The sequence below is a fragment of the Vipera ursinii genome (genome assembly GCF_947247035.1).
Source record: "Vipera ursinii genome assembly, chromosome: 2".
Lineage (NCBI taxonomy): Eukaryota > Metazoa > Chordata > Lepidosauria > Squamata > Viperidae > Vipera > Vipera ursinii.
In genome coordinates this window covers 175734391-175761252 of record NC_139513.1, presented here as the reverse complement: position 1 = coordinate 175761252, position 26862 = coordinate 175734391, and the positions used below count along the sequence as shown (strand labels likewise).

The following is a 26862-nucleotide window of genomic DNA, read 5'->3' as shown; positions in this document are numbered from 1 at the left end:
ATTCAATGTATGTACAGTTCTGAAACAGCTTCATTCTTAGGTATCAGCATATGGGAATGGTGCATCATAAAAGTGAATTTTCCAGCTTCTTGCCCCAATGGCTGGAACCCCCTAGCAGATTATTGATCATTAAATCTATTTGGATAATTTGGTCTAAAATGCTTTGCAGGATCTGAGAAGATATTTGGAAATATACATGAGGGTACTCTTTTCCACTAAAGAATAATTTTCTTCAGCATTTGGTCTCCCTTCACTGCCTCCCATCTCCACCCCTGTTGTGACAGGCTGGGATAAATTACTTTGAGTCTGAGCTGGTATTACAGAGAGATTTTAAAAACAGACCAAGGACTGTATATACAACTAAGGACTGAGGCCTACAAGATACTTTTTATTTTGAATTAAAAGGGAAGGAAATATGAAGCGTCCTCTAATGCAAGGCATTCACAAATCTATTGACATGGGCAATACAGGTAGTCCCCAGCTTACAAGCAGAATTGGGCCCAGAATTTCAGTCAATAAGAGGTGCAGTCATTAAGTGAATCATGTGACTAGACTTGATTTTACCAATTATTTTTACTGCTATCTTTAAGCAAATCTGATTTCCCCAGTTGAGGTTGTTTGCTGGAAACCTATCAGAAACTCTCTGGGAAGGTCACAACTTGCAATCGCATGGCCGCACGATGTTGCAACAGGTAAAAATGAGCCAGTTGCTAAGTGCCTGATTTGCGATCAGGTGACTTTGGGGTGGTGTGGCAGTCATAACTTTTAGGACAGGTTATAAATCACTTCTGAGACTCATAATTTTGAACCATTGTTAACTGAATAGTTATTAATCAAAGACTTATCTATAGTCATAACTTAATGGAAAGTGATGGGTAAATATGCAGTTGTTTTTAAAATGTCACTATACCTCCTGCTGATACTCATTTGTGATTCAGATCTGTGAAAAGTATATATCAAGAGTTCAGAAGTGCTGAGTTGGAAAAGTGCCCAATTATAGTTATATCCATGTTCCTGATATGTATCATCACCAGCTGAAAATCCTTATGGCTTAGTAATTCCCAGAATGTCTTATGGAATTTTGATGCAGTTCTGAATCAAGATAGATCTTTTTTAAAAAAAGGGGGGGGGCGGTTCCTGAGGAAGGCATGCTAATAGACCAGAGCTTAAAATCTTTTATTTTTCTGTAGCACTAAATAGCTATACCACAGAGGTAGCTGTTTTTATCACATCATCAACAACACTGCAGCACTTGGCAAAGACTACTTCTGGGGGTTCCTCCCCAAGGATCTGCAAATACAAAAATAGTGATGGACTCTTAGATACCTCTTTTAGAACTATCTAGCCTCTTTAAGCTCTTTAGAAACAAGGTTGCCTTAACTCATGGAGTTACAGTTGTGGGGATGTCTAAAGAAGCCTAAATACAGTAAAATTTTCTTCTTGAATAAACTACTACTATCTATTCAGATGCTGCTGGGAAGTATGGAAATAATCCATTAAACACCTTCTCACCATTATGGGATACTGACGAATATGTTCCTCCGAACACTGAGATCACCCAGAGATGTTATAGCCAAATTAAAACAACAACAACAACAACACCTAAATGGGTTTTTTTTTCATCTTATGACAGTTAATTTACTATGCAAAATGTTGGTTTCAGTGAAGAAATGTTTTATGCACTTTATTGTGAAGCTATTTTCTGTCAATGCTGTTGGGTGACTTTGAGAGGAATAAAAACATAAAATGAAAATTGTAAAAGCTAGTTAACCTGCAATATCAATTCATTTTTCCATATTTCATTTTATGCTAAAATATCCTTTTAGGGTATAGTATGATAATTTTTGTTTAAGAAATAATGAAATTAACTGATATTGGGATATATTCATGTGGAATGCTATGCTCTCAAGACAGAGCAATATGAGACTGGATAGATTATTTTAGCTATTCCAAGGGAAAAAATAAATACTCTTTTCATACTTTTAAGAATTCTATATAGAGCTTTTCTTTTACTGGCTCAAAAGCAACATGTTAAACAAATAGTATGTGCTTCGAACATTTAGGATTCTTGTGAAATGCCTCCTGGTGAATAGACGGAGCCAAAATACAAGATAAATATCTGCAATACTACAAGTTTCTTAATATTCTATATACACAATATTAGGAAGAGTAAATTAGGTAATGCTTCTAATACAATATCCCCACTGCAGCATATTTAAGTTTCCCCTAAGTAATGTTCTCTCTAATTTCTGATGTGTATGTGTGTGGGAGGGAATATTTTGTGAGCTTTACCCAAACCAAATACAGATTTGTGTGCCTTAGTGTGAGTGTAAGAGTAAATCTATATGATAGCAACATGTTAAAACATTTTCCTAATATACTTTCTACTATTTGTATTTTAATTATGTCACATACTCCTCCCCCCCTTTTACCACTATCATTATATATCATTTATATTTATCACTGGCTTAATGGGAAAGAGAGAGCATCTTTGTTAGAAAGTGTTGCTTTAGTCCCAAACAGAATCAAACTGAGCATAGTCTTATCCCAAGCAGCTAGGCTTTCTTTGCCCGGGGGGGGGGGGGGGGAGAGAGGACAAAGTATAAGAGACCTACATTCCGGAGTATGCTTTTCTGCAGGTAGTAAGTGAGGACAGGGTCACACAGTGTGTAGTGAGTCTCAAGCCGCTGCCGGATAATTCTCTCATGGTCATTCACTCTTTGGCCCAACTGGCTTCTGATCATCAGCCGCTGGATCATAGTCTCTGTAGAACAGTCGAACACTATAACAATGTTGGGCAAACGTCCCACCTGCAATGGGAATGGCACAAGTTGGTCGGTTCACCCTTAGCTTTTTCATTAATATCTAATATAGACTTGGTCTAAACTAGCCATTTCAAGTTCTTTCCTAGAGTTAGAACAGAACAGTCCTAGGCTGAGCCAACCAATATATTACCAGTATTTACTTCCATATTCTCATTCAGTGACTCCTGTTCCAATTCATGACATCCTACGGAGAGTACCCATCTCATGAGGCCGCGTATAGGCAAGATAGTGACAGTTTCTCAGTCTACAAACATGACCGACAGTGAGGAATGATGCAGACTGAAGTCTGAACACTGGAAAGGCTACAGGTTGCCTGCATCTGCTGTAAACAGCCATCCTTTCATGCACACACACACACACACAGAGATGATACTTACAACTTCCTCAAACAGCCTGGCTTGATTGATTTCTCGGGGGAAGCCTTCAATAAAGAATCCTTTGAAATTTTCAGCTTTTAACATCCTGTCTGTCAGCAGTTCTAAGATGTAGCCCTAAAGAAAAAAGTGCAATGAATCTCAAAAAGATTTTGCAAATTGTATTGCTCCGTCTTCCTTTCAGGATAGGGATGGCTGTTTAACCCACTATCTTGACATCCAAAATCTTATGGTAGCAAGTCAGGAAAAAAAGTTCAGCCCTTTTATTCAAAATGGTAAACAGAGTTCACCTTTCTTAGACTTTGAGAATCAGCAAAGGGGAAGATTAAAAATAAATTCCGAGAAAGGTCTGTCGTTGCCTCTAAAGGCTATTGCCTGAAAAATGGCAATGTTCATATTAATTTCCTTCCAGTGTAGACCTAGGAAAGCAGAATCAAAGTGGTTATAAAGAATCACAGAAACACGTCATCTTACAGGGTGCCTACATACATGACACACACATCCCAAAAAACCCCCATAGAACTGGCTTATAAATCTCTAGTTAGCCTTTTTGTAAAATTATAACAAGGAAAAAACAAAGTTTGTTTGAAATTTATTTTCAGCAATACTCCCATTGTAAGCAGCCAAATCTTTCCAAGAAATCCATAAGCTATTTCCAGTATTGTTCCACAATGGCTTTCTATCCAACCATGTATTTCTGATTCTAGAAGTTCCACTTGCATATGGTCTTTCTAAACAGCTGCAGGGGATGGAACTGTCTACGTCTTAAAATCCGTTTTGATTTTTGACTGAAGTCAATGAGATCTCAAATACATCATGATTGTGTCGTGTCTTGCATCTTACAGTTCAGTGATTATTACAGCAAGAATGAGCAATGCTGGGCTCATGTCTCTTTTTGTAGTATTTCTCCAAAGTTTGCACCTCTTAAATCTAGTGAAAAGTTACCCAATCACAGCACAATGCTCTGCCATTCTTCAAACTGCACATACAGTGTGGTTTTCCACAGTTAAAAAGAAGCCTTAAAAAACCCTCTGCCATTATAACCCATTTGCTGATTTGTGACAGCATTGTCTCAGTCATGGTCTTTACATAAGACTGGAATGTTAAATGCTTCCATTTACTAACAAAACTGAAGGAGACCCACCTAGTATCTTAACTAAGAAAAGATAGCAGGTGGCTGCAAAGAAATTTATTGACAACTATTGCTGAACAGATCTCAAAAAAATAAAAGGATAATCAGCCATCCTTCACTAACCAAAATTCTACCACAGAATATGCAGACTTCTGAATTTTAGAGGTTATATCTAACTCAAAATCTGACATGTTGGATGGTAAATGGTTCTAAATAATCTCAGTTAACATCCAAATAGAAGTAAACTCAATGGCAATAATAGAACTGAAGAAGTTTGGGTGAGAAGCGAAATGTCTTCAAGGAAAAACAAAATCCAATTGCCCTTCTGAAAAGAAAAGAAAAAAAGTACCTTTGGGATAACCATGAAATGAGAATCTCCATAAAATCTCAATGGCATATTAACTGACAGTGAAATTACCAGACATGGGTAGATTCACTGGAGACATCAAACACATTTCCATCTTCAGGATGAGAATGAAAGGGATGAACTGAATATTAGTTCAGAAAAATTGCTTATGTAATTATAATCATGCTGTCAGTTGTTATTACAGAAATCCTTTTCTTCCTTGAAAATACTGGTTTTTAAAATGCAACATACACAGTGGACTGAATCCATGCTGTATTAGTCTCATGAAAATCAATAGCCCTTAATTTAGTAATGAGTAATTTGTATTCACTTCAGTAGAAAGAAAGCACAACCTACATCTAGTCCAGGTTTTTAAAATGTTCTTAATAAAAAATGGATTCTGCCCGGAATAGACGTACTGTCGTAGGGCCTTACCGAGGGCACCAGAGCCCCTTTCAGCAGGATCTCCCTAATGGCTTTGCCCTTGCTAGTACTCCTGCTGGCCTCTTCCCGCAGCAGTTCTCCAATAGCCACATGGGAGAAGTCGTATTTGCTAGCTAGCCGAATGCTCTGCACGTCTTTACCGGAGCCAGGACCTCCTATCATAAAGATGATGATAGAGTCTTTCAACTTTTCTGCAGCAAAAGAAAAGACAGTCATGGAAGGATGCACTGCTCAGGCAGTTTCTACTGAACAACAATTGCACTTTGCAAAGTGAGACCCCTAGCAGCTTACCCAGAAAGAAAGGTCTTACAGATTTTGAATACAATTAAGATACTGCTAGTCCAGCAGAATGTCTTTTTGCACATAAAGCTACCTTAGAGTAAGGTAATCTGTCAGTCACTCTCATCCAGTAATTTATATTCCCACAATAGCAGTTCTTCAAGGTTTTGAGAGTTAAGCGCTGATACTGGTTGTGCAAGCCATGTGTTCTACCACTGATGGTCCTGAGCAAGATATAGCAGTTTTCCTTTACCTGAATGCTAAGAGAAATCTTAACTAACCACTGACAAGTGTGTTCAGTCTACCGGTCTTATATTAGGACTTAAATTTCAACTCCAAATCTCAAGAGTGGAGTATCTACGTCTTAATTTTAGGACTCTGTTGCTTCCTCCTCTGTTCTACATTTCAGAAGCTTTCTGACAATGAAGAATTCTGAAGAGTCTGAATATATGCATACTCTGGTGTCATTTCAAGAAGTTGACCATAAAGTTGATCTAAAAGCTCCAAGGAAGGGGAGAATTGCTGCTGTTAGTTTGCAGGCTTTTATATTTTCTTTGTTCACCTGTCCTGTTCCAAAACAGCCTTTGTGATAATGGCCGGGAATGATCCGAGTCCTTCTCTAACAAATCTGGATTGAATCCAGTCAGAGAAATTCGGATCCAGCCCTCTCCTTAAATATACCGTTGCACTCCACCATGCCATTTTATTTTGAATCAGAAATGACATATGGGCAGTTACTTTGGTTTGTAAACTAGAGCATGTAAATGAGAAGTTTGCCAAAGAACCCATGCTGGAGAGGCAGCAGCAAGTGGTAGGCAGAAGAAGAGCCAAATGGGAAACAGGCCAACTTCCCCTTTGTAGTGCATGATTCCCTGGAAAATGTTCTTTATCAAGCCCTACTGAATGAACTAGAATTTGCATATTTATTCTGCTTAAGTTTATAGAAATTCCTTGTGTATTGGGTGTTGGGGAAAGTTTCAAGCTAATAACCCTCCCCATCCTAGAGCTTAGGAAACAGAATCAAAAGAAGCCTGATGACTAGAAGCTTGCTGGTATACTACTATAAATATTACAGCCTATGTAGAAGGGAAGAAACTGAGTACCTTTTAGTTCATGCTTCAAGGGTTTAGTTGATTTTGGAAGGCTGCCCTGGCAAATCCCCATTCTGAAGACTCATCCCAAGATCTTCAGGCACTGGTCCAGCAGACTGCAAACTGAGGTACAAAACTAATTTGGCCATTTCAGCTTAGCTGACATGTGACTCCCCTGGGATCTCTTTCTGATGTCACAGACATCTGATGTCAAGACTCACCAAACCTGGATCAAGCAAAACTGGGAGGGGCATGTTGCTTTCATGGTTGGTAATCTGTTGCAACTAGTCTAAACTGTGTACAGAAAGAAGTGCTTCTCTCTACTCTGCTCAACTCTCTCAACAAATAAATGATGTCAAGTAGAGAGTCATTCAATTTCTATTTGCAGGTCTTTGTTATTTTGTGCTTTTCTCCAGTTCCTGCACTACCTGCTGTCCCCAGGTAGTAAGGTAAAGGTAAAGGTTCCCCCGCACATGCGTGCTAGTCATTTCCGACTCTAGGGGCCGGTGCTCATCTCCGTTTCAAAGCCGAAGAGCCAGCACTTGTCCGAGGACGTCTCCGTGGTCATGTGGCTGACATGACTAGATGCCAAAGGCACACGGAACGCTGTTACCTTCCCACCGTAGTGGTCCCTATTTTTCTACTTGCATTTTTATGTGATTTTGAACTACTAGGTTGGCAGAAGCTGGGACGAGTAACAGGCGCTCAGTTACATGGCACTCAGGATTCGACCCAACTACTTTTTTTTTGCCTTCAACAGTTAAATCCGAGATGTTATGTGTGTGCTTGACTGTTTGAAATCACAGAGCACTTTAGCTTCACTTTCTATTACTTTTGTCTATTTTCTGGTCCCACCAGTTCTTATATATGAACTATTTTGTATATGTCTGTAACTGATTAGGAGACATATCTAGAAACCTGTATGGTGTAATAGTTAAAATGTAAGCCCAGAGTTCAATTCTCTACTGGCACTGAATAGATTACATTCAGTGGAGTCTAAACATGTCTGTTCACCTCCTATGCTCCTTTGAAAAGGAGCCGTTATTCATGAATTCCTATTGCAAAGCATGAAATTACAACGCCATTTTAAATACAGTAAGTTTTTCTCTCCTTTCCCATCTCCCCACCGCACGCTAACTCAGAGTTCATAAGACCCACCCCGCAACTTCCGCTGAAAAGAGCAGGCGCTTCCGCTCATACTCCGGCAATAGCTGGAAACCAAAGAGATATTCCTTTGAAAGCGGAAAGCTGCAACTTCAGGTTAAGCTGCAAACCCCCAGGGAACAAGAGCAGAGTGGAAGCAGAAATAAATCCGAAGGAGCGTTTACGTAGAATGGGCTAAAGCGAACCGTACATGAGCTACGTGGCTGATCTGAAAACGATTATATAAAATCTCAACTAGGCTTTATTAGCCAAAACACGGTACAAAAAAAAGACCACGTTAAAAGAAATAGTGTTAGAAGCAAGGACTGAATGCCACCCCAAGTGGTATTTATTTAAGAGGCCCTTCCTCTTACACCAGGCTTGGAAAGGAGACCGTGAGTTATGCCTTGGGCATAAAGCCAAGCTGGGCGACCTTGGGACAATCACTCTCAGCCTAGGAAGACGGCAAGATCAAACCACTGCTAACTGCGAAGACTGAAATCAACATTGACTTGAAGCCCCTTAAACCCAGATTGCATTCCTGGGGAGGCTGTTTAATATCAATCTGACATGAAAGTTTTCTTAGAAAGCTGCGAAGACTCAAACGGCATTTCTTGTGACTCTAACCCTTATGTTTACATTCTCCCACCAAATACCATCTTGCAACAAGCTCATCTTTATAACTATAGCGATTTAAGACTGCCAAGGTTCCTTTTGCGCAGTATCTCTGACTTCTTTCTGCCCGGGAAGTATAGGGATTCCCAATCAACCTCCCTTCCAGAGAGAAGGCTCTGCCATTTCCCACTTTTTCTTTAATCGGATCTGATCTTTCCTGAGCCGCCAGTTCTAAGGAGTCGCTTTGCAAGCCAAACTTTCTTCCCAACCGGGCCAGAACCATTTTCTCGCATTGTTCTGGCCAAGTATTCAGAAAGCTGAATATGACTGGAGGGGTCCAGGAAATCCAAAGGAATACATTTTCTGCATTTCTGGCTCAACTTGCCGGACACATAACAACAGGGGTCTTCAAACTTGGCCCTTTTATGACTTGTGGACTTCAACTCCCAGAATTCCTCAGCCAGCTTTGCTGGCTGAGGAATTCTGGGAATTGAAGTCCACAAGTCATAAAAGGGCCAAGTTTGAAGACCCCTGCATAACAACAATGCAGTCTAGTCCTTCCGTAAATCAGGCTGGGCAGCGCAGCGCCGACTCCAGCTTCCGGTCCAGGTACTACCTGCAATAGGCTCGGGCTTCACCTGGAGAAACCTGAGCCTTGTAGCCCCGCCCCTTGTGTTTCCGCGTCCTCGCCTTTCTGACCGCCCTTAAAGGGACTGACGCGCCTACCCGGCACGTTTCTTTCGCAAAGGACGGGAAAGAGACGCCTTTACTAATCCTTGCGTTCTCCCTGCCCGCCACGGGTCTGCTTGCTCCCTGGCGTGTCAGACCTCGGTAGGCCCTCCCTTGGCTAGCTTCGTTGACTGTCGCTCTAACAGTGGGTCTCCGCAGACCAACATCAAAGCGAAAATTAACTCTCAGCGAGCCTGATGAGCTGCTCACAGGCAGGGTAGTACCGTAACCTCGATGCGATGCCGGAAGTTTATTAACAACCACAACGTCTACTTCCTTTTCAGCCGCCGCCAGGATTTGCGCATGCGAATTCGAGGATCTGGCTGACACTTTAGGTGAGAACGAGGGAGCCGCGGAGAAGGGAAGGGAGCCGCCGGGAAAAGCAACCCGGCCGATCCTGTCCTCGGCTGCCATCACCTTGCCGATCGAGCGAGATATTCTGAATCCCGGATGTCTTTTTTCCCCTCCGGGATGGATCCCATCATCCTTCCAATGCCCGCTTTCTGTCTCTAGCCGCTCCGGCATCGAGCCGGCATAGCTGGGGCTTAGGCGTCCCGGCTCGGAGGTCTCCACGGCTTCTCTTGCTCACCTTCCTCCAATTGCCAGCTGGGTTTTGGCATCCTAGTTCCCAGCTCCTCTCAGGAGGAAAGATCTTAGCCAGAAAGGAGAGGAAGGGGTGTCCCAGAGCTGGGTTTGGTTCGTATACTATAACTTATTTTAAGTTATCTGCTTCCTAACAAAATGTTCCTTGAAAAGAAAAATAGAGATGTTATCTTCCAGTGCAAGAAACTTCCTACACATGATCACCGGCCATCTGCGATATGTAGCCTTTGAGAGAAAAAAAGAAAAAAATTAGAAGCTCTGTGCTGCTTTGCTTCTCTTTCAGAGCTTTTTTGTGCGTGAACGCAGTCGGCCTCTATTTAAAGGGGCTCTCAGCTAATGCATCCCTTTGCTTTTCTTGCTCACTTGGCATTTTGGGCATTCCCTCATACTGCAGCTAACTTGTTCTCCCAGGCTTTTATGAAATTGACTGTGCCTCCCTTTTCTTCTATAGAATCTGCCATTGCAGAAACGTGGTTGATTTACCAGTTCAAACATCAGAAATGACTTCCTTGGTGAGTTATTTTCAAGAGTCAGATATGGCTAAACTACATTTGAGGCTATTTGAGAAGCCACATAGGCCACTCATAATTAGAATGCCACTGTCCAAAATCCCACTTGGCACTTCATCTGGCTTTAGCCTTCCACAGCCAGTTGTCCTCAGGTGTTTTACTGCAGTGCCCATGATCCTCAGCATTTGACCATTTTATTGAGAAATTATGGGGATCATTGCTCAAAGCATCTGGAGGACATTAGGACAGGGAAACTGAGCAAATCTTTTACCCACCTATCTGATATATTTTGGCAGGTAACTCAAGGTAAGAAGCAGCTGTCTGTGTCATTCCTGTTATTTGTTTTTTTATTTTTTTATTTATTGTTTTATTATAGATAAACATAGGCTGGGTGCTGAAAGAAAAGAAAAATCTTTTTTTTCTTTTTCTTTCTTCCTGTGTGTGTAAAAGGGGTTGTTTTGATTTCTTGATTTGATGCCAGCCTTCATTTTCTTACATTGTTAATGTGGAGAAAATAGGAGGAGGAAGATGTGTTAGATATATTCTCCACTTTGAGTTATTTGTAAATAATAATAAATGGATACAAATAAATAAGTATTTCATGATGAATCCAAATCTATTGTCTATGGGGTGGGCCCCAGACCTTCCTTGGCAGAACTCTTGTTTTTCTTTCCATGCATTTCTGAGATTGTCAAAACCCACCATCAGGTCAGTCTTAGTCATTGATGGGCTTGTTTTTGGGATGGGAATATACTTTGTCTTAATCCTTGGACTTTATATTATTTTTGAATCAGGATCTTCCATGCACTGAAGATGCTGTTTACTTTCTATAGGACAGAATATATTGGTTAAATAATCAATCTTATACTCAGAATGCTAAACACTCTGCCTTTAATACCCATGTATCAGCCCTACTGACATGCACTGAGGTAACTTAGCCAGCCACTTTATCTGCTTCCTCTTGTATTTATGTAGTTTCTTTCCTTTCTCTTTTCTAGGGGACCAGCAACCAGGGAGTAACTGAATATGTCGTCCGGGTTCCCAAGTGAGTACGCTTTTTTTCTCTCTCTCAGCATCTCATCCCATTTCCATTCTTTTAACTTTTTTAAAAAAATAATTTTAATACTTTCTTGTAATCCAATCAGATACAACTTAATATTAAATAAGTAATGGAAGAATTGCTTGCTACTTTTGCCATTCCAGATATAAACGTATTGGTCTCACCAGCCAATTAATTAAGCAAATCTGAACGAACAGCACTACTTGCAGCTCTGAAATGGTGAGGGATTGGGGTGATGAAATGTCAGGACAGAAGAGGGTTCTGCAATGTGGAGCAGTTAAATGAACCGGAAGGCCTGCATCATAGAACAGCTTCTGATAAAGGGATGGCTCTGAAACTCATGTGTGGCAGTGAGGGGCATACAGGTGTACTAAGAGGTTTCCTCTGACATTTTAGCTAGCAGCTGTGACTTGTATGCTGCGGTCACAGAAACACAACATTGACAAGCCATATTATTAGTTCTGAGAGGCTTTCTCTGTTACGGCTTTTTAGCCAGTCTGCAACATTATTTTGTAACACATTTGTGACTCGGAGTCTTTGATGGTCTTTTATATTTTGTCTTGCAATAGAATAGAATAATAGTATTAGAATTAGGAATGGAATGGGAGTGGAAATAGGAATAGGAATAGAGCCTTGGAAGTCTTGTAGTCCAGCCCCCTGCTCAAGCAGGAGAACCTGTACCATCTCAGACAGGTGAATGTCTAGTCTCTTCTTAAAAATCTCCAGTGATGGAGCGCCCACGATTTCTGGAGGCGAGCTGTTCCACCGGTTAATTGTCCCCACTGTTAGGAAGTTTCTCCTTAATTCCAGGTTGCTTCTCTCTTTGATCAGTTTCCAACCATTGTTTCTTGTCTTGCCCTTTGGTGCTTTAGGTATAGGTATAGGTAGTCCTCAACTTACAACAGTTCATTTAGTAACCTTTCAAAGTTACAGTGCTACTGAACAAAGTAACTTATGACCGTTTTTTTCACACTTACAATTGTTGCAGCAACCTCCTGCTTATGTGAGCAAAATACAGGTGCTTGCCAACTGACTCATGATGAATGCAGTATCCCAGGGTCGTGTGATCATCTTTTGTGGCAAGCAGTCAATGGGAAAGCCAGATTCACTCAGCAACTGTTAACAACTGCAATGATTCACTTAAGAGTTGTGTCAAGAGAAGTAAAATGGGGCAAAACTTACTTAACTGTCTCGCTTAGCAACAGAAATTTTGTGCTCAATTGTGTAAGGTGCACCTGTACTAAAAAGTCTGTAGCTTCAATACGTGGCATGCAGTAACAATATGTCCTCAGCAGTCCGTTGATCATTATGACTGGACAAGGCTCTCCCTCACTATAGGATGTCCTGTGACACATTTATTTGACATACTAAAACCCCTCCAGACTCAAGTACAAGTGCTAAGTCTTAACCATAGTCTGGAACCATGGCTGGTAGGAAAGTTATTTACTTCACATATCTTCCCCTTCTGATGTAGAGCAGATGCAAACCAGAGTCGCTCTGTCCCAGCTATCAGCTCAGCTGCACCTCTGGCTGGCCAGAGGATTCTGTACAGTGGAAATAGGGTGTAGTATGTCTCTACTGCAAATAACACAGGAAGGGGCCGGTCAGCCAGCTCCTGCCAGGGGGACCAAGGCCATAGCTGAGACAGGAGCAACTGAGATCACGCAGTTTACTTGGCAGTGTTAGACATAGTTTGCTGCTGACTTCTGGATTGTGTTTTGACTCCCCCCTCTAGCCAAGAGGTATATAATTCTCAAGTACTAATCAGGGCCAGCTCTGCTTAGCTTCTGGGAGATCGACCATCACCTGCTCAGTACAAAGACCACCAGACGAATCTCTGCCCAAAGCAGCTTTTTAGAGTAGAACATAGATAAGTATCTTATATGTGGTGAACCCCCTGCAAAGGCCAGATCCAGTGGCTTTTATATGTTACAGTTGGGCTGCTAAGAAATGTTGGGTTGGGTAAGACCAAAGTTTAATTAATCCATATTTGCCCTGTATGATAAGCCGGATGCCTTTGGGAAGACATAAATGCAACAGCGAGAGATCTCCCATAGATTATCAGAGATAATATATGACTATCAAAACTAACCATAGCTCTTGATAGTCTTATTGTCTATTGATTTAAGTCTTAGCCCATTATTTACCGCTATAGCCTGTTGGAGGAAACACATCAGTTCTGTACTCTGTGTCTAAACTGAAAGATCTGCTATTAGGGTTTTTTTTAGTTTCTTTCCTTCAAGAGGTCAGAGAAAATTATGTAGCATTTCCTTCTACGGTTCTGTCCCCATAACAGTTTTGTTAGATGGGCTGGGCTAAGAGATCATTATTGGCCCAAAGTCACCAAGTGAGCTCATGTGGCTGAATGAGGGACTTGCATTTGGATGCTGCCAATCTTAATCTAACATTCATTTTCCTCTTCTGCTTCCACAGAAGCACCTCCAAGAAATACAATATTATGGCATTCAATGCTGCCGACAAGGTCAACTTTGCCACCTGGCACCAGGTAGGATCCTGCCTGAAGTTTTTACAGTAAGAAACTGTATCTTGCATGCTACAAATCCAGCATTAAGATTTTGGTCATGATTACCTGATTACCTGTCTTTGCCGGTGTTACGTCATGCAAGGAGCCTTGGTGGAGCAGTGGGCTAATGCCTCCCTAAGTAATACCAGCTGCCTGCAATTAGTGCAGGTTCGAGTCCCACCAGGCTCAAGGTTGACTCAGCCTTCCATCCTTCCGAGGTAGGTAAAATGAGGACCCAGATTGTTGGGGGCAATAAGCTGACTTTGTAATAATGCCACTTTGGGGGGGGGGAAAGCCCTAATAAGCAGGCATATACATAGAATGAAGGCTATTGCTAAGCACATTGATTTGTGCTTAAATTGTAAGCCGCCCTGAGTCTTTGGAGAAGGGCGGGATATAAATGGGATTAAATTAAAAAAAATGCTTCTGCATGGCTTGCAGCCTCAGAAACTTTGCTGGTTGAAAAGATCAGACTCTATACCAGAGAAGACGCTCTTTCAGTAGTGGCTCTCCCCTCTTGTGATTATTTTAATAATTTTAAATGACAAGTTGAGGGCTTTATATATTTAATTCTTGCAAGTAATAGATTGCTTGACAATCTGTTATTTGATCTTGAGAGCCAGTTTGGTGTAGTGGTTAAGGCAGTGCTTCCCAAACCTGGGCAAATGACCCAAAATTAGGTAAAAAATGGTTTTTCTTTGGGTAATGACATGCAGTCACATCAGAGACATTTAAATAAGGACTCTGGTAAGAGGCAAAAGAACTTTGCAATACCCAGTTTCGGGTAATGGAATAAAGAGTTTGGGAAGCACTGGGTTAAGACATCTTGCTAAAAACCAGAAGAGAGAGAGAGAGAGTTCTGATCCTGCCTAGGGCACAAAGCAAGCTGGGTGATCTTTTAACCCTAGGAAGAAGGCACAGGAAAACCACTTCTGAAAATCTTGCCAAGAAAACCGCACTGACTAAACCGAAACAAAACAAAAAAAGTTTTATTTGCAAATATTATTTTCTGAGTTTGGCACGTCTACTGTGGAAGAATTACAGAGGCCTGTCTGGTGCTGCTACATTATGCAGTTGTTACGTGTGCGTTTAGGAATCTTTGCTGTAATCAAGATTACAGATTGTGATGGGGGTGAAAGAAGATCTTTGAAAGCCATATAAGTCTTAAATTGGAGCAGCAGGCAAAAACGTGTTAGATTCGTTAGCAAACATCTCATCAGGATAAGTCTTTGGCCTTCATAGCTATGGAGATTCCTGTTGCACATACATCACACACACACACACACACACACACACACACACATGTATATCTATCTATCTATCTATCTATCTATCTATCTATCTATCTATCTATCTATCTATGTAAAGGTAAAGGTTCCCCCGCACATGCGTGCTAGTCGTTTCCGACTCTAGGGGCCGGTGCTCATCTCCGTTTCAAAGCCGAAGAGCCAGCGCTTGTCCGAGGACATCTCCGTGGTCATGTGGCCGTCATGACTAGACGCCAAAGGCGCACAGAACGCTGTTACCTTCCCACTGTAGTAGTCCCTATTTTTCTACTTGCATTTTTACGTGCTTTCGAACTGCTAGGTTGGCAGAAGCTGGGACGAGTAACAGGTGCTCACTCTGCTACGCGGCACTCGGGATTCGACCCGCCAAACTGCTGACCTTCTGATCAACAAGCTCAGCGTCCTAACCCACTGAGCCACCACGTCCCATATTTTTTCTGAGGTTTTCGCAGGTGCCTGTATGTGGATCCTTGGTTTTTCGGGTTTTTCCCCGCGTAGAACTAAAGGTGTAGGCACAATGTTTCGACGGAATCCCATCCGTCATCATCAGGCTGGTGGCTTTAGCTTCCTTCTTCTGGGAGCCACATGCTTCTCCCAGAAGAAGGAAGCTAAAGCCACCAGCCTGATGATGACGGATGGGATTCCGTCGAAACGTTGCGCCTACACCTTTATTTCTATGCAGGGAAAAACCCGAAAAACCAAGGATCCATATATATATATATATATATATATATATATATATATATATATATATATATATATATATATATAATCATTAATCATTTTAAATAATTGAATCCCAGGTGTAAACATTTAGAAAACCAATAAAGCTACTGAATCCTGGGATACAAAAGAGCCTTTTAATCATTGAGCTTTCGTCAACCTCCTGTTGACATCATCAGAGTAAGGGCTAAAGGTGGGAAGAACCTACATATATACCTGTGTGACAGTTTAACTTCAGGTCATAGAACATGTAATCGGCCCACCCGCCCCCAGCTCTCCCACATTCAGCCGCACTAGTTCCGGCTCAGCCGTACAAGCCAGCTTCCGTTTAGATCTTGACATCTTCTCTCCCCCCAGTTGTTCGGGAACTAGTTTTTGAAAATCCACACATCATGGGAAAAAGCTGTGTGCTGAGGAACAGCTTCATCTTTCCATTTTCTTTGAAGGAATGGTACTTTCCTTGTCCCTTTACTTCCTGATCTTCTTCAGGCAAAGATGGAGCGAGATCTCAGCAATAAGAAGATCTACCAGGAAGAAGAGATGCCAGAAACTGGAGCTGGCAGTGAGTTCAACCGCAAGCTGCGTGAGGAAGCCAGGCGCAAGAAATATGGCATTGTCCTGAAGGAATTCAAACTTGAGGATCAGCCTTGGATTTTGAAAGTCAATGGCAAGGCTGGGCGCAAGTGAGTGGTTAATGTTACTAGTCTTGGCCTTGGCTTTAGAATGTGGGCTAATTTTTTCCCTACTTCTTCTTCCTGGGAAAATGGTTAGGACCACTCCAGATTGTAAGTAGGGAACAAAAAAGATTACTCGGGGAGGATGGAAGTTGTCTGTACAAAACAATTGTCTGCCCCTCTTGCCGGCCTTCTCATATTGTTTCAGCTTTAAATCCTGAAGTTACCTTGTGTGGATTTTTTTTCACTCAGGTTCAAAGGAGTGAAAAAGGGTGGTGTGACTGAAAACACATCCTATTACATCTTTACTCAGTGTCCAGATGGCGCTTTTGAAGCCTTCCCAGTCAACAATTGGTATAATTTTACCCCTATGGCCAAGCATCGCACCTTGACTGCAGAAGAAGCTGAGGAGGAATGGGAAAGGTGAGAGTTGAAAGATGATATTCCTGCCCTTGCTCCATCAGGAACTAATCCCAGAAAGGCCTGCAAGGCTAGTACAGCCTTCCTCAACCTGATTCCCACCTGTAAAATAGGCCTTCTTGTTCTAGCAAGGAATTCTGTGAAGTGAGAAACCGTACTTAAAGTTAAGTGCTTAAGTGATTATGGCAGGTAAATTTAAATCAGAGCTTTTGCTTTTAGCTGTTAGGCAACACCGGCTCTTTCCAATGCAGTTCTCTGTTGCCTGGCCTTTAGACAATCACCCCTAGAATGCTGGGATGCTGGGAGTTGCATTTTCAGAATATCTGGAGAGTAGCATGTAGAGAAGGGCTACTTTAAAACAAATTGTTATACTCCAAAACCAAGGCTACACAGGATACTTTTGTATAGAGTTTATGGTTTATATTTGTAAATCAGAGTCACTTAACTAGTGAGATGGGAAGTGTACACACTTGATTAATAAATTTTAAAAAGAATAACTGCTACTAGAGATCCTTCTTCTATGGCACAGAGTAATATCAAGGTATTTGAGGCTGTCAGTTTCATTTTTTCATCCTGTACCACAATTTTATTAATTCTTTAAAAGCCAAAACAAAACCAGTTCCCTCACACTCAGTCTGCCCTCTAACTAGCCTGAGTGTTTAAAAAGCTTCAAACAGGTTTTTTTGCAAGAGCTTTTTGCAAGTAGTTCTTCTCTCCCGAGTAGATTTTAACAGGCCGTCTGGTTGACCCTCCTCATCTGCAGGAGAAACAAAGTCCTAAACCACTTCAGCATCATGCAGCAACGGCGGCTAAAGGACCAGGGTGAGGAAGAAGAGGAGGAGAAAGAGAAGAAAGGCAAAAAGAAAGGCAGCGATCTAAAAATCCATGACCTGGAGGATGAACTGGAGATGAGTTCAGATGACAGCGAGTTCAGTGACACTGATGGTACGGCATGTGGGGGGGGGGGAGGTTGGGATTGAAAACAGCCCTCCAGATGAGTGGATCCTTTCCCAGAATTCATAGTCAAGACAGCCAAAAAGGACTGAGAAGAGGCCCAGACCCAATTGCTGCTGAGATCCAGGAGGAGGAGAGAGTCCTAGTTTGCTTAAAGATAGGCTTATCTTTTGTCACGTGAAGTTCTGCAGTTCTTTTCATTTTAAAACCCATTTTTGACGCATCTCTCCACAATAGCTTGCAGTTTGTGTTTGCTGCTGTTTTCCTCTTGGGCAAAATGATCTATAGATTTTGGCTTTGAGATATTCTTCATAAGAAAATAAATAGATCACGTGGGCATCCTTCCATAGGTGAAAAGCCTGCCAAACCCAAGAAGAAAGCGCCACCCACCAAAAAAAAGAAAAAGAAGAAAGGATCAGATGACGAAGCCTTTGAAGATAGTGATGATGGAGATTTTGAGGGCCAGGAAGTGGACTACATGTCTGATGGATCAAGGTACATGCCACTAAGAGGGACAACAATTACTGCCCAATTGCATGGTTATTCTTCACCTGGCTTAGCTGCTGCTCCTTCAACATCTGCTGTTGCTGTGTTGGTAGTCCCATCTGTCTGAAGGATACCTTATTGGGTACGCTGCTAATTCATAGTCTTTTTCAGGGAATAGATTGTGTTCCCCACTGCAAATTTATAGAGTGTATTACTTTGCTCAGAATTGGGGGGTTTTTTCTGTCATTTTACAGCAGCTCAGCAGAGGAGGCGGTCGGCAAGCCCAAAATCACCAAAGAAGACATCCCGAAAGGTACGTGGCTGAATCAGACCAGCAGCAGTTATAGAAATGAGCAAAATTAATGACATGGTCACTATTTCCAAGGCATTTTGTCTTGGTAATCATTCTGTGGGCGCATTCTTATATCTTGACTTGTTAGCTCTTTATAGTTACTGTGCAGTTTGCATATGTGCCTGTTATACATATTAGATTAGCCGATGATTCACATTTTTTCCCAGAAAAGAGCTTGAGGATTGAATAAAAGCTGCCCACGGTCCTTTATTTAAAGATCCTTAGATCTCCACTTCTATGCATTAAATTACACAAACCTAGAAAATCTCAGGGCAGTAGCAGCATCCCCATTAGGCTTAAACAAGAGGGAATGTTGGCCAGAGATGCGGTTGAGAGCTACTCTTGCCAAAAGAGGCCACACGTACTAATGAAACCAATGGGGACATGTGCTCAAGTTCAGTGAAAAGCTGAAGTCAAGGAAAGTCTGATTCCTCCACGATCTAAGCCACATTGTTTTTCAGGCATAGATGAAGCAAGCGAGAGCAGCGAAGAGAGTGAGGAGGAAAAGCCTGCAGAGGAGAAAGAAGAGGAGGAGGAGGAGAAGAAGGTCCCCACTCCACAGGACAAAAAGAAAAAGAAAGGTGATGCAGCCTGAAGCTGGATGGGATAGAAGCTCAGGAAAGGGAGGTATAAATCAATCTTGGGAAAGTGAAAATGCAGTTGTTTGTGGTGTGGCTTGATAGAAATCAAAGCCCACTTTATGGAGCATATAGTTCAGCTTCCCAAAAGCCTTATGCTTTGACAAGAAAAAGAAGCTGGCTTGCAAAGTAGAGCAAATTATAGCAATGAGTTTTTAAAATGGCCTGATTTTATGTCGGCTGCCAAATTCTGTTTTTCCTCTTGCGGAATTTCAGCTATTTTACTGCACAGGGCCACTGAAATAAACCTTAGCAGCATTTGCATTGGGATGGGAGCAGCCGCGTGGTTTCTCTGGTCTTGTGAGTGTTGTGACTCAGGGCCAGCCTGTGGGTCCGGCAGCCAGCGCAGATGTATCGGATGACTCAGATGAGGGGGAGGAGGGAGACGAACTGGCTGATGATGGCTTGGAGGCTTGGCAGAGCTCCCAGCCGGGGCCCTCTTCTCAGCTGCGTGAGCCCGATAGTGCGGAGGATGATGACCCACAGCTGGCCCTGTTCAAGGACGCCCGACGCAGGAGGCAGTCGAGCAGGACCAAGCAGAGAAAGGCTGCGGGTCTCCTCGGGAGGAGGCAGAGGGAGGCCACGCCCTGAACTCTAAATAAAAGGAGTGTTTGGGGAAGGGCTGGTTGCTGAAAGCAACCCTTCCGCTTGAGGATTCAAGTTCCAGTGTTTTTGTTTCTTGTTCTGTTAATTGAGTAATAAATCTTGGCAGACGCTTTGCAGCCTCAGACCCTCTTCAGTCTCTACTGTTTGAACAGGGGTTTGCCTTATTACAAGGCCGGTAGTTGGCTGGTTCAGAACAGTGAGCTTGGGGAAAAGTTGGAATATTTTGGAGCAGTGCAGTTTTGCAGCAGCTGTGAACGTTTCTTGAGACAGGCGTGATGAGCCAATAGCAGCTCAGCACTCTCAAGTCAATGTGGCTGGTGGCCTTGAGGATAGGAGAGAAAGCTCCCACTGATTTCTTGACTGTGCTTTGCAGATAGCAGTGACGAATCGGAGACATCGGAGGATAGTGACATTGACAGTGAAGCGTCTTCAGCTCTCTTCATGACGGTAATTCCAGAGGCCGTTTCTTTTGCCCAGAGAACAGGGGGTAGCTAGCATTGAACGTGCCTCCTGCAGGAAGGCTACCTGCTGTTCCTGGCATCTCCAGGAACCCATCCCATCCCATCTCTGATTCTCTTACTTGGTTTGTGAACCCCAAAATACTTCCAGGATGCTTGCAGTTAGGACAGTGCTTTTGTCAAGGCCAAAGTGAAAGTCCTCTCTCTGTTTCTACCACTGCAGCTCAGCTGGATGGGCAACTATATTTGCATATTGTGAACTAGCACATACCCTATCTTCACTGAATAGATGGTAACTCTACAAATTATTGCCCCAGCTCTAGACTTCCATTCATTTGCCTGGTTTGCTTGATAGCTTTGCAAATTAATGGATAGAAACAACTCCCCTATAAAAAAAAATGTCTGGCTTATATTTTTGACTTTGAAGTTTTTTTTAAAAAAGTGTCCTAGTAGTAGCTATTTCACAAACATGAATTGGCCCTCTGGATTCCATAGCACAAGTTTGGCTATTTTGCTGCTGCTTCCTTCCTTGTCTGAGGTGAAGTGCTTCTTCCAGCATCAACTTCATTTTGCTCCTCACAGAGCAGTCCTTGCTGACGTTCTGTCTACTCAGGAGGCTTTTTAGCACAGCATGAGGCTCAGGCTCAGGAACATCTGGGTAGAACAATGGAGGATAACTGAGCCCATGCTCCTGACACCTTCACAGAAAAAGAAGACCCCTCCCAAGAAGGAGCGTAAGGGCTCAGCCAGCAGCTCACAAGGGAACAGCCGCCCAGGGACCCCCTTGGTAGATGCCGGCAGCACCTCATCCATGCTGCGGGCTGCAGCCAACAAGCTGGAACAAGGTAAGGCTGATGTAGGAATTTCACCTTACCTGTCTCTTTGCTGGTGTCTATACCTTCTAAACTCAGCATATTTCGGGGAAGCCATGGTGAAGGATTCCTTTTCAAAGCAAGTATTTCAAATGCTTGCCTGCAGAGATACAATTTGAAAATGTGCAGGCCATCTACTTCAACCAAGCGCTAGTGTTCAGTAAAGTCTCTAAGACTGCTTAGCTATCTGCCTCTTTTTTCTGTGGCTTTTAGTTTTGTCATTCTTTGTATTTCATCTAGCCACTCTTCCACCAGTGATGGAAATAGTGCATTTCCTGAAAATGATTTGGAAGATGTGCTTTGGAATTCTTGTCAATATAACACCTTTGTGCTACACATGAAAATAGTCTGGATTTGTTTGCGGTTTGATGTAAGCCTGAAAAGAGTGGTTTTTTAAAAAATTAAACCTCTTATTAAAGAGATTTAAATTAACATAACTCTGACAACATTGCCAGCCATTTTTTATTTGTGCGGAAGCTTTTTTACTTTATTGAATATCACAAGGTGCTTCACTTGTGTGAGGTTTGAAGCATTTCTACAGAATGACTTTCAGAGCATGGCTAATTGAACTAAAATCTTAATTCTGCAAAGGTTCAGATACTGGAGCAGGAAAACAAATTTGTCTCTGGCTGCAAAATTACTTCTACGGGAATGAGTTTTCAAGAGCTCTGGCATTGAACTGAGTCATATCTTGCGACTGAATTAAAGCTAGCAGAAGAATCCAGGTGGTTTGTTCCTTCTACAGCAACTCTCTCCCACGTGCCCTTGCATGGGCCAGGTACCTTGGGATGGTTTGCCAGGAGAGAGAGGACCAGAAGGTGCTTCTGAGTTGTAGCTCTGAACTTTACTGACTTTGTTTGCCTTGGACAGGGAAGCGACAGGCAGGGTCCAGTGAACTCCCAGCAGCTAAGAGGTTAAAAATGGATGCTGGAGCCCAGGCTGCCACCACATCTGGGAAATCTACCCCACAGCCACAGTCAGGGAAATCAACACCCAGTAGTGGGTAAGTATATGAATAGCTACTAGGGAGCAGAAATAGGAAGCAAGGCTACTATCTGGTGGATTGGGTTAGAATAACAACAACAAAAGAAAAAAAATAAATATATGCACCCATGTGTATGAAATGTTAAAAAGGGCTTTGAACACCTAAGCATCATTAAATGTAAGTTAGGCATTTATAGTAAGTATTTAAATCTAGCTTATAATACTATTTGATGATTTAAAAGTATGCATTGTTTTAAAACATGATTCATAAATGGTAGGGGTTATACATAGTGCTTTGCTCAAGCCAAATAATTCACACTAGGATGAAGTCTAAGAAAAGCAAAGAGAAATCCTGTTTGAATCCTAGCTTAGTGGCTGACATAGACAAGGCACAAATTTGGTTGGACCCCCATCTACTTTCCAGCACCATGACTAGTCTGTTTCCCTGGAATCCTTTTTTAAATTTTTGTTATTGATTTTCCAGTTTTACGTTTAAAAATTTGAAAAGCAACGTAGCAGCTGGGTTAGTTCACAATTCAATAACATACAAATTTCTTTAGTATTGATCACAAACGATTACATTAAATATTTCCTCTCTTTTCCCCTTAGTATTTATTGTCTCATGTTTAAATTAGTACAATTCTTATATCAATTTAATACAAATAACTGTCTTATATTTATCAACAATTTTTAGTTTGTACATATCTTAATCATTTTAATATTCAATCTTTTCAGACAATGTCCTGATAAATTTTTCCCAATTTTTAGTTTCCCACTAATATTTAAACTTAATGTTTAATATTTATAGTTTCCAAGTTTTAAATAACCCCAAATTTCCTTTATCACAATTCATCCCAAGATCTTACATCAGCTGGTTAATACTACAATATAATATTCTTATTTTCTAGTAATTTCCAAATATCTTAAATTTAATAACCAAATCTTATTTCAACATTTAATACTTCCTCTTTTTTCTCTCAATCTCTACTATCTCATATTTAAACTAGTAATTTTTGTTGTTACCACTAAATAAAAACATATTTGTTACATTCATCAATAAATTTTTAGTTTATATATATTTTAATTGCCTTTATATTCAATATTCAAATTTAACTATTGTTTATATTTCCCAGTCTTAAATGACCAGAGTATCCTTTAACTCAGCTCATAACAATTTCTAATATTCAAAGTACACATCTGTTTGAGAATATTCTATTTTAATTCTCACTAGTAAGTCAAACCTCCAGGTTTTTTTTCAGTCTTATTCTAGCTTTCTTTCTCTGCCAAATCGTCTTCCACGACTATGTTTTTGAGTCAAACAGATCTCCCTGTGTTGTTATGTATGTTGTTTGACATAGGAAAAAACCATCCAATCGCCATTATTTTGAGAGGACTAACAAATTGTCTCTATTTTTCCATCTTGATATAGTTGTCTTAAACTGTTTATCTTCTCTTCAATTTGTTGTTCTTCTTTATCCTCAGGTTTCTTCTGATTTATGTAAAAAATCTTTTCCCTTTTCCATATTGTCAGTCCCTTTTCTGGGTTTTCCATTGATTGTATTTGTTGATCAGTTGAATCCTCTGCCATAGTATTTAATTGGTCCACTTTTTCCTTTATATTCTGTATAGTTGATTTTTCAGTTGTAATCAAAATTTAAGTTCATGTATCTGGGCTGACATCCCATTTCTTTCTGCAACCTCTTATTTCATCAGTAGCTTTAAGAATAGTTTGGTAAATTGCTTTCAACATAAAAATAATCTGTTCCTGATCTTCCTCCATATTCTCTTAGTAATGTATTGGGTTAAAAGCTTTGCAATCAAAGAATGTAAAAAAAAATCTGTAAGTATGGAATACAGCTGGGTTTCACAGCTGATATCTCAAGATTGTAAGTCTTATCTGTTTATCTAGGCTGTCAGCCAAGTCTCTTTTACACCATAACAGGTTGTAATATCAGCTTTAGCCACAAGATGTCGCCCCTATATTTAAAGTCTTTTAGTCCACAAACTTTAAGAAGTAAAATTCCAATTAGGATCAAGTTATTCTTGCAACATTTTTAAATTCCCCTGGATAGTCAGTTGCCGCTGTTTTTTAGAGGGAAGGGTAAAATCTCCCTCCCCTCTCCACAGGGGGGAAAGTACTTAAGCAGCTTATGCAGGTAAAAAAGGTAGTTAGGATTTAAGAGAGGTAGATCTCACCCAGTCTCTTCCGCACTGCTTTAAAGTTGCCTGATGGTAAGTGTGACTTCAGCTGTCTGCAGCCTAGTGACGAGCCATATTTCTATGACCGGTCTTCTGTTCACCGGTTTGGAGGGCTGCGCCGGATCAAACGGAAGGGCTACCGCGGCCGTCTCGGCAAATTGGAAGTCCTGTTTCCCTGGAGTTCTTTTCACTATAACTTCTAAAGATTCGTTTTTACATGATTGCTGAAAATTAACAGTATGATTTCCTGCCATATTGAAACAGGAAAGATAAACTGATGTGTAAACTTTCCCAAAAATTCTTGGTACAACAAATCCTCCAATATTCATTGCAGGAAATAAAACAAAATCCCAGTTTTGTCCATTTCTTTGATACTGAACTACCTGCTTTATATCAAAACGTGTGGCATCTGATCATCAATTACCTATTAATGTTTCCTAAATGAAATAATATCAGTGGTGAAAATATTCATATTTTAAATATTAAAAGCGTGAGCAGACATGTCAAATTCAGAAATAAACTTTCTTTTAAAAAAAAATCCAATAACATTTTTAAGGGGAAAAAATGAAATAAAATACTAGCAGTGGTACTGAATGATGTGCTACTGCCTCCATTCAGGATCTTTTTCCAATTTCTCAGTCTTGTCTAGAGCTCTGGCATTCCATAGTCTTCCATCCAAGTGTAACCAGACCTAATTATGTTCAGTTTGGTGAGAAATGAATAGGCTGGATTGGTTGCTCAATACTGAGACACTGGTGAAGTAGGCATAGCAGGGCCTGCATTTTCTGTGTCACATGAGAAAAGTACCTCTTCCTTCCTCTGTCCTTATCACTTTCTACAGAGGGACAATTGAGAGCATCCTGTCATATTGCATTACAGTGGTTTGGAAGCATCACTGTTTCAGAGAGGAAGGCTGTGCAGAGAGTGGTGAGGATGGCTGAAAAGATTATTGGCAGTTCCTTCCATCCACGACTTAGCACATAAGCGTTGCTTGAGCAGGGTCTGCAGGATTGTCTGGGATGCTACATATCCTCTTCACGACCTGTTTTCCTTGTTACCTTCTGGGAGGAGGCTTCATGGATATCTGAAGCAGAACATCTAGATTCAGTCACAGTTTTGTTCCATATAGCATCAATCTTGTAAACTCTCAAGTTTCCTCTTTCCACTATGTATTCAAAATGGACAGTGAAAATAACCATTATCTGAAATATTTTTATAATTTGTGTAAAGCCAGTGCAATTTCTCACCTTTTTAAATACTGTCATTCTAAACAAAGATGTACATTAGTTTTTCCAGTGTTTCACAATGTGGCCTATTGGTACTTTGCCACCACCATCAAAAGACTACTTAAACCTAGATTACTGATATCAGGTATATGAAACACCAATAATATTTAAATGGTAATTTGTTTGGTTTCTTTGTGCAACATTTAGCATAAAGCCACATGAAAGTATTTGATAAGGTTTAGAATAGGTTTTCCTAACCTGGTGCCTACCTGTATCTGCAACTCATATTTGGTTGACTTGGAACTATGCACAAATTGCCATATATAGCTCTTTGCTCAATAAGGTGTTGACTCCCCAAAGTAAGTGATAAACCTTCTGTGAATTTCTTTTCAAAATTAGAACTATAGCTGGTGTCTGGATTGGTCCATTTAACCTGCTTCCTTTTTGCAGTGATGTACAGCTGACGGAAGACGCTGTGCGCCGATATCTCACTCGCAAGCCCATGACCACTAAGGACCTCCTAAAGAAATTCCAAACCAAGAAGACTGGACTAAGCAGTGAACAGACAGTCAATGTACTGGCACAAATTCTTAAGCGCCTCAACCCTGAGCGCAAGAACATCAATGACAAGATGCACTTCTTCCTTAAGGAATGAACAGGGCCAGGCTCAGGCGGCCTTTGGGTACTTGCCAGCTGGCTTTGAGCTTCTCGTGGTTACCCATTGGCTCTGGTGGCTGAAAGCTGGAAGCTGAAACCATGGGATTGGCATCTGACCTTCTGGGGAAAGGGAAAAGCCACTGCTCTGATTTCACCTGGAAGTCGTCTTGAAATTGGGAGTGGTAGATGTGGGGGAAGAGTATGGCATAACCTGTTACAGGATATGGAAGGTGGGATTTTTCTGTATGAGATGTAGGGAGAGAGTTAACCAGACACTGCCATTTTTGGAAATAAACCTGGATATCTTTTATACTCTGTTCCCCGTATTTATTCTTTTTCTGGAAAACCTAGCAATTACAATCTGTGTCCTGCACACCCTACTCATTGTTCACCACAGAACTTGGTTGGTATGGGATGAAATCAATCACTTAAAGCTTGCTGAGGATATTTCCTCACAAAGAAGCTTCCAGCTGGTAGGAACCCCATTGCTAAGGAAGGCTGAAGCCAGTCCAAGATGTCTCAGCATTACAGTACAGGTAGTCCTCAACTTACAACAGTTCATTTAGTGACGGTTCAAAATTACAACGGCACTGGAAAAGGAGACTTATGACTGTTTTTCACACTTATGACTGTTGCAGCATCCCCATGGTCAC

The 26862-nt window shown here is 41.2% G+C and overlaps 2 protein-coding genes across 5 annotated transcripts; one reads left to right on the top strand and one right to left on the bottom strand.

Annotated features, from left to right (window-relative positions):
• Position 1: 1 nt before the first annotated feature.
• LOC310634437 (adenylate kinase isoenzyme 1-like) lies at positions 2-8846 on the bottom strand. Of its 2 annotated transcripts, XM_083352821.1 has the most exons (7): positions 8794-8818; positions 8608-8650; positions 6504-6614; positions 5113-5312; positions 3203-3316; positions 2616-2810; positions 2-1290 (listed from the first exon to the last, which is right to left on the bottom strand). In XM_083352821.1, exons 3-7 carry the CDS (start codon positions 6562-6564, stop codon positions 1201-1203), a joined length of 660 nt encoding a protein of 219 aa, XP_083208947.1. In that variant the 5' UTR covers positions 6565-6614; positions 8608-8650; positions 8794-8818; the 3' UTR covers positions 2-1200. The 2 variants fall into 2 exon arrangements, with proteins under 2 accessions (XP_083208947.1, XP_083208948.1); XM_083352822.1 differs by lacking the exon at positions 6504-6614 and having other exon boundaries at positions 8794-8846.
• Positions 8847-9282: 436 nt separating this feature from the next.
• On the top strand, positions 9283-26519 carry GTF2F1 (general transcription factor IIF subunit 1). Of its 3 annotated transcripts, none has more exons than XM_083352809.1 (14): positions 9283-9313; positions 10033-10093; positions 11089-11135; positions 13584-13656; positions 16173-16366; positions 16610-16780; positions 17541-17722; positions 18082-18226; positions 18472-18530; positions 19031-19150; positions 20187-20260; positions 20978-21116; positions 22014-22146; positions 26003-26519. In XM_083352809.1, exons 2-14 carry the CDS (start codon positions 10082-10084, stop codon positions 26205-26207), a joined length of 1554 nt encoding a protein of 517 aa, XP_083208935.1. In that variant the 5' UTR covers positions 9283-9313; positions 10033-10081; the 3' UTR covers positions 26208-26519. The 3 variants fall into 3 exon arrangements, with proteins under 3 accessions (XP_083208935.1, XP_083208936.1, XP_083208937.1); XM_083352810.1 differs by lacking the exon at positions 9283-9313 and adding an exon at positions 25168-25253 and having other exon boundaries at positions 10056-10093; XM_083352811.1 differs by lacking the exons at positions 9283-9313; positions 22014-22146; positions 26003-26519 and adding an exon at positions 21384-21499 and having other exon boundaries at positions 10057-10093.
• Positions 26520-26862: the final 343 nt, after the last annotated feature.

What these genes read in the sequence shown, in the direction of transcription:
- GTF2F1 (XM_083352809.1), top strand. An exon ending in CTTCAGCTCTCTTCATGACG is followed by an intron (nt 20,261 to 20,977) that starts GTAATTCCAGAG and finishes ACACCTTCACAG; the next exon opens with AAAAAGAAGACCCCTCCCAA. An exon ending in AAATCAACACCCAGTAGTGG is followed by an intron (nt 22,147 to 26,002) that starts GTAAGTATATGA and finishes TCCTTTTTGCAG; the next exon opens with TGATGTACAGCTGACGGAAG.
- LOC310634437 (XM_083352821.1), bottom strand. Translation starts at nt 6,564, where the DNA reads ATGGGGATTTGCCAGGGCAGCCTTCCAAAATCAACTAAACCCTTGAAG. An exon ending in AAGGGGCTCTGGTGCCCTCG is followed by an intron (nt 3,317 to 5,112) that starts GTAAGGCCCTAC and finishes TTTTTTCTTTAG; the next exon opens with GGCTACATCTTAGAACTGCT. An exon ending in CCAGGCTGTTTGAGGAAGTT is followed by an intron (nt 2,811 to 3,202) that starts GTAAGTATCATC and finishes TTCCCATTGCAG; the next exon opens with GTGGGACGTTTGCCCAACAT.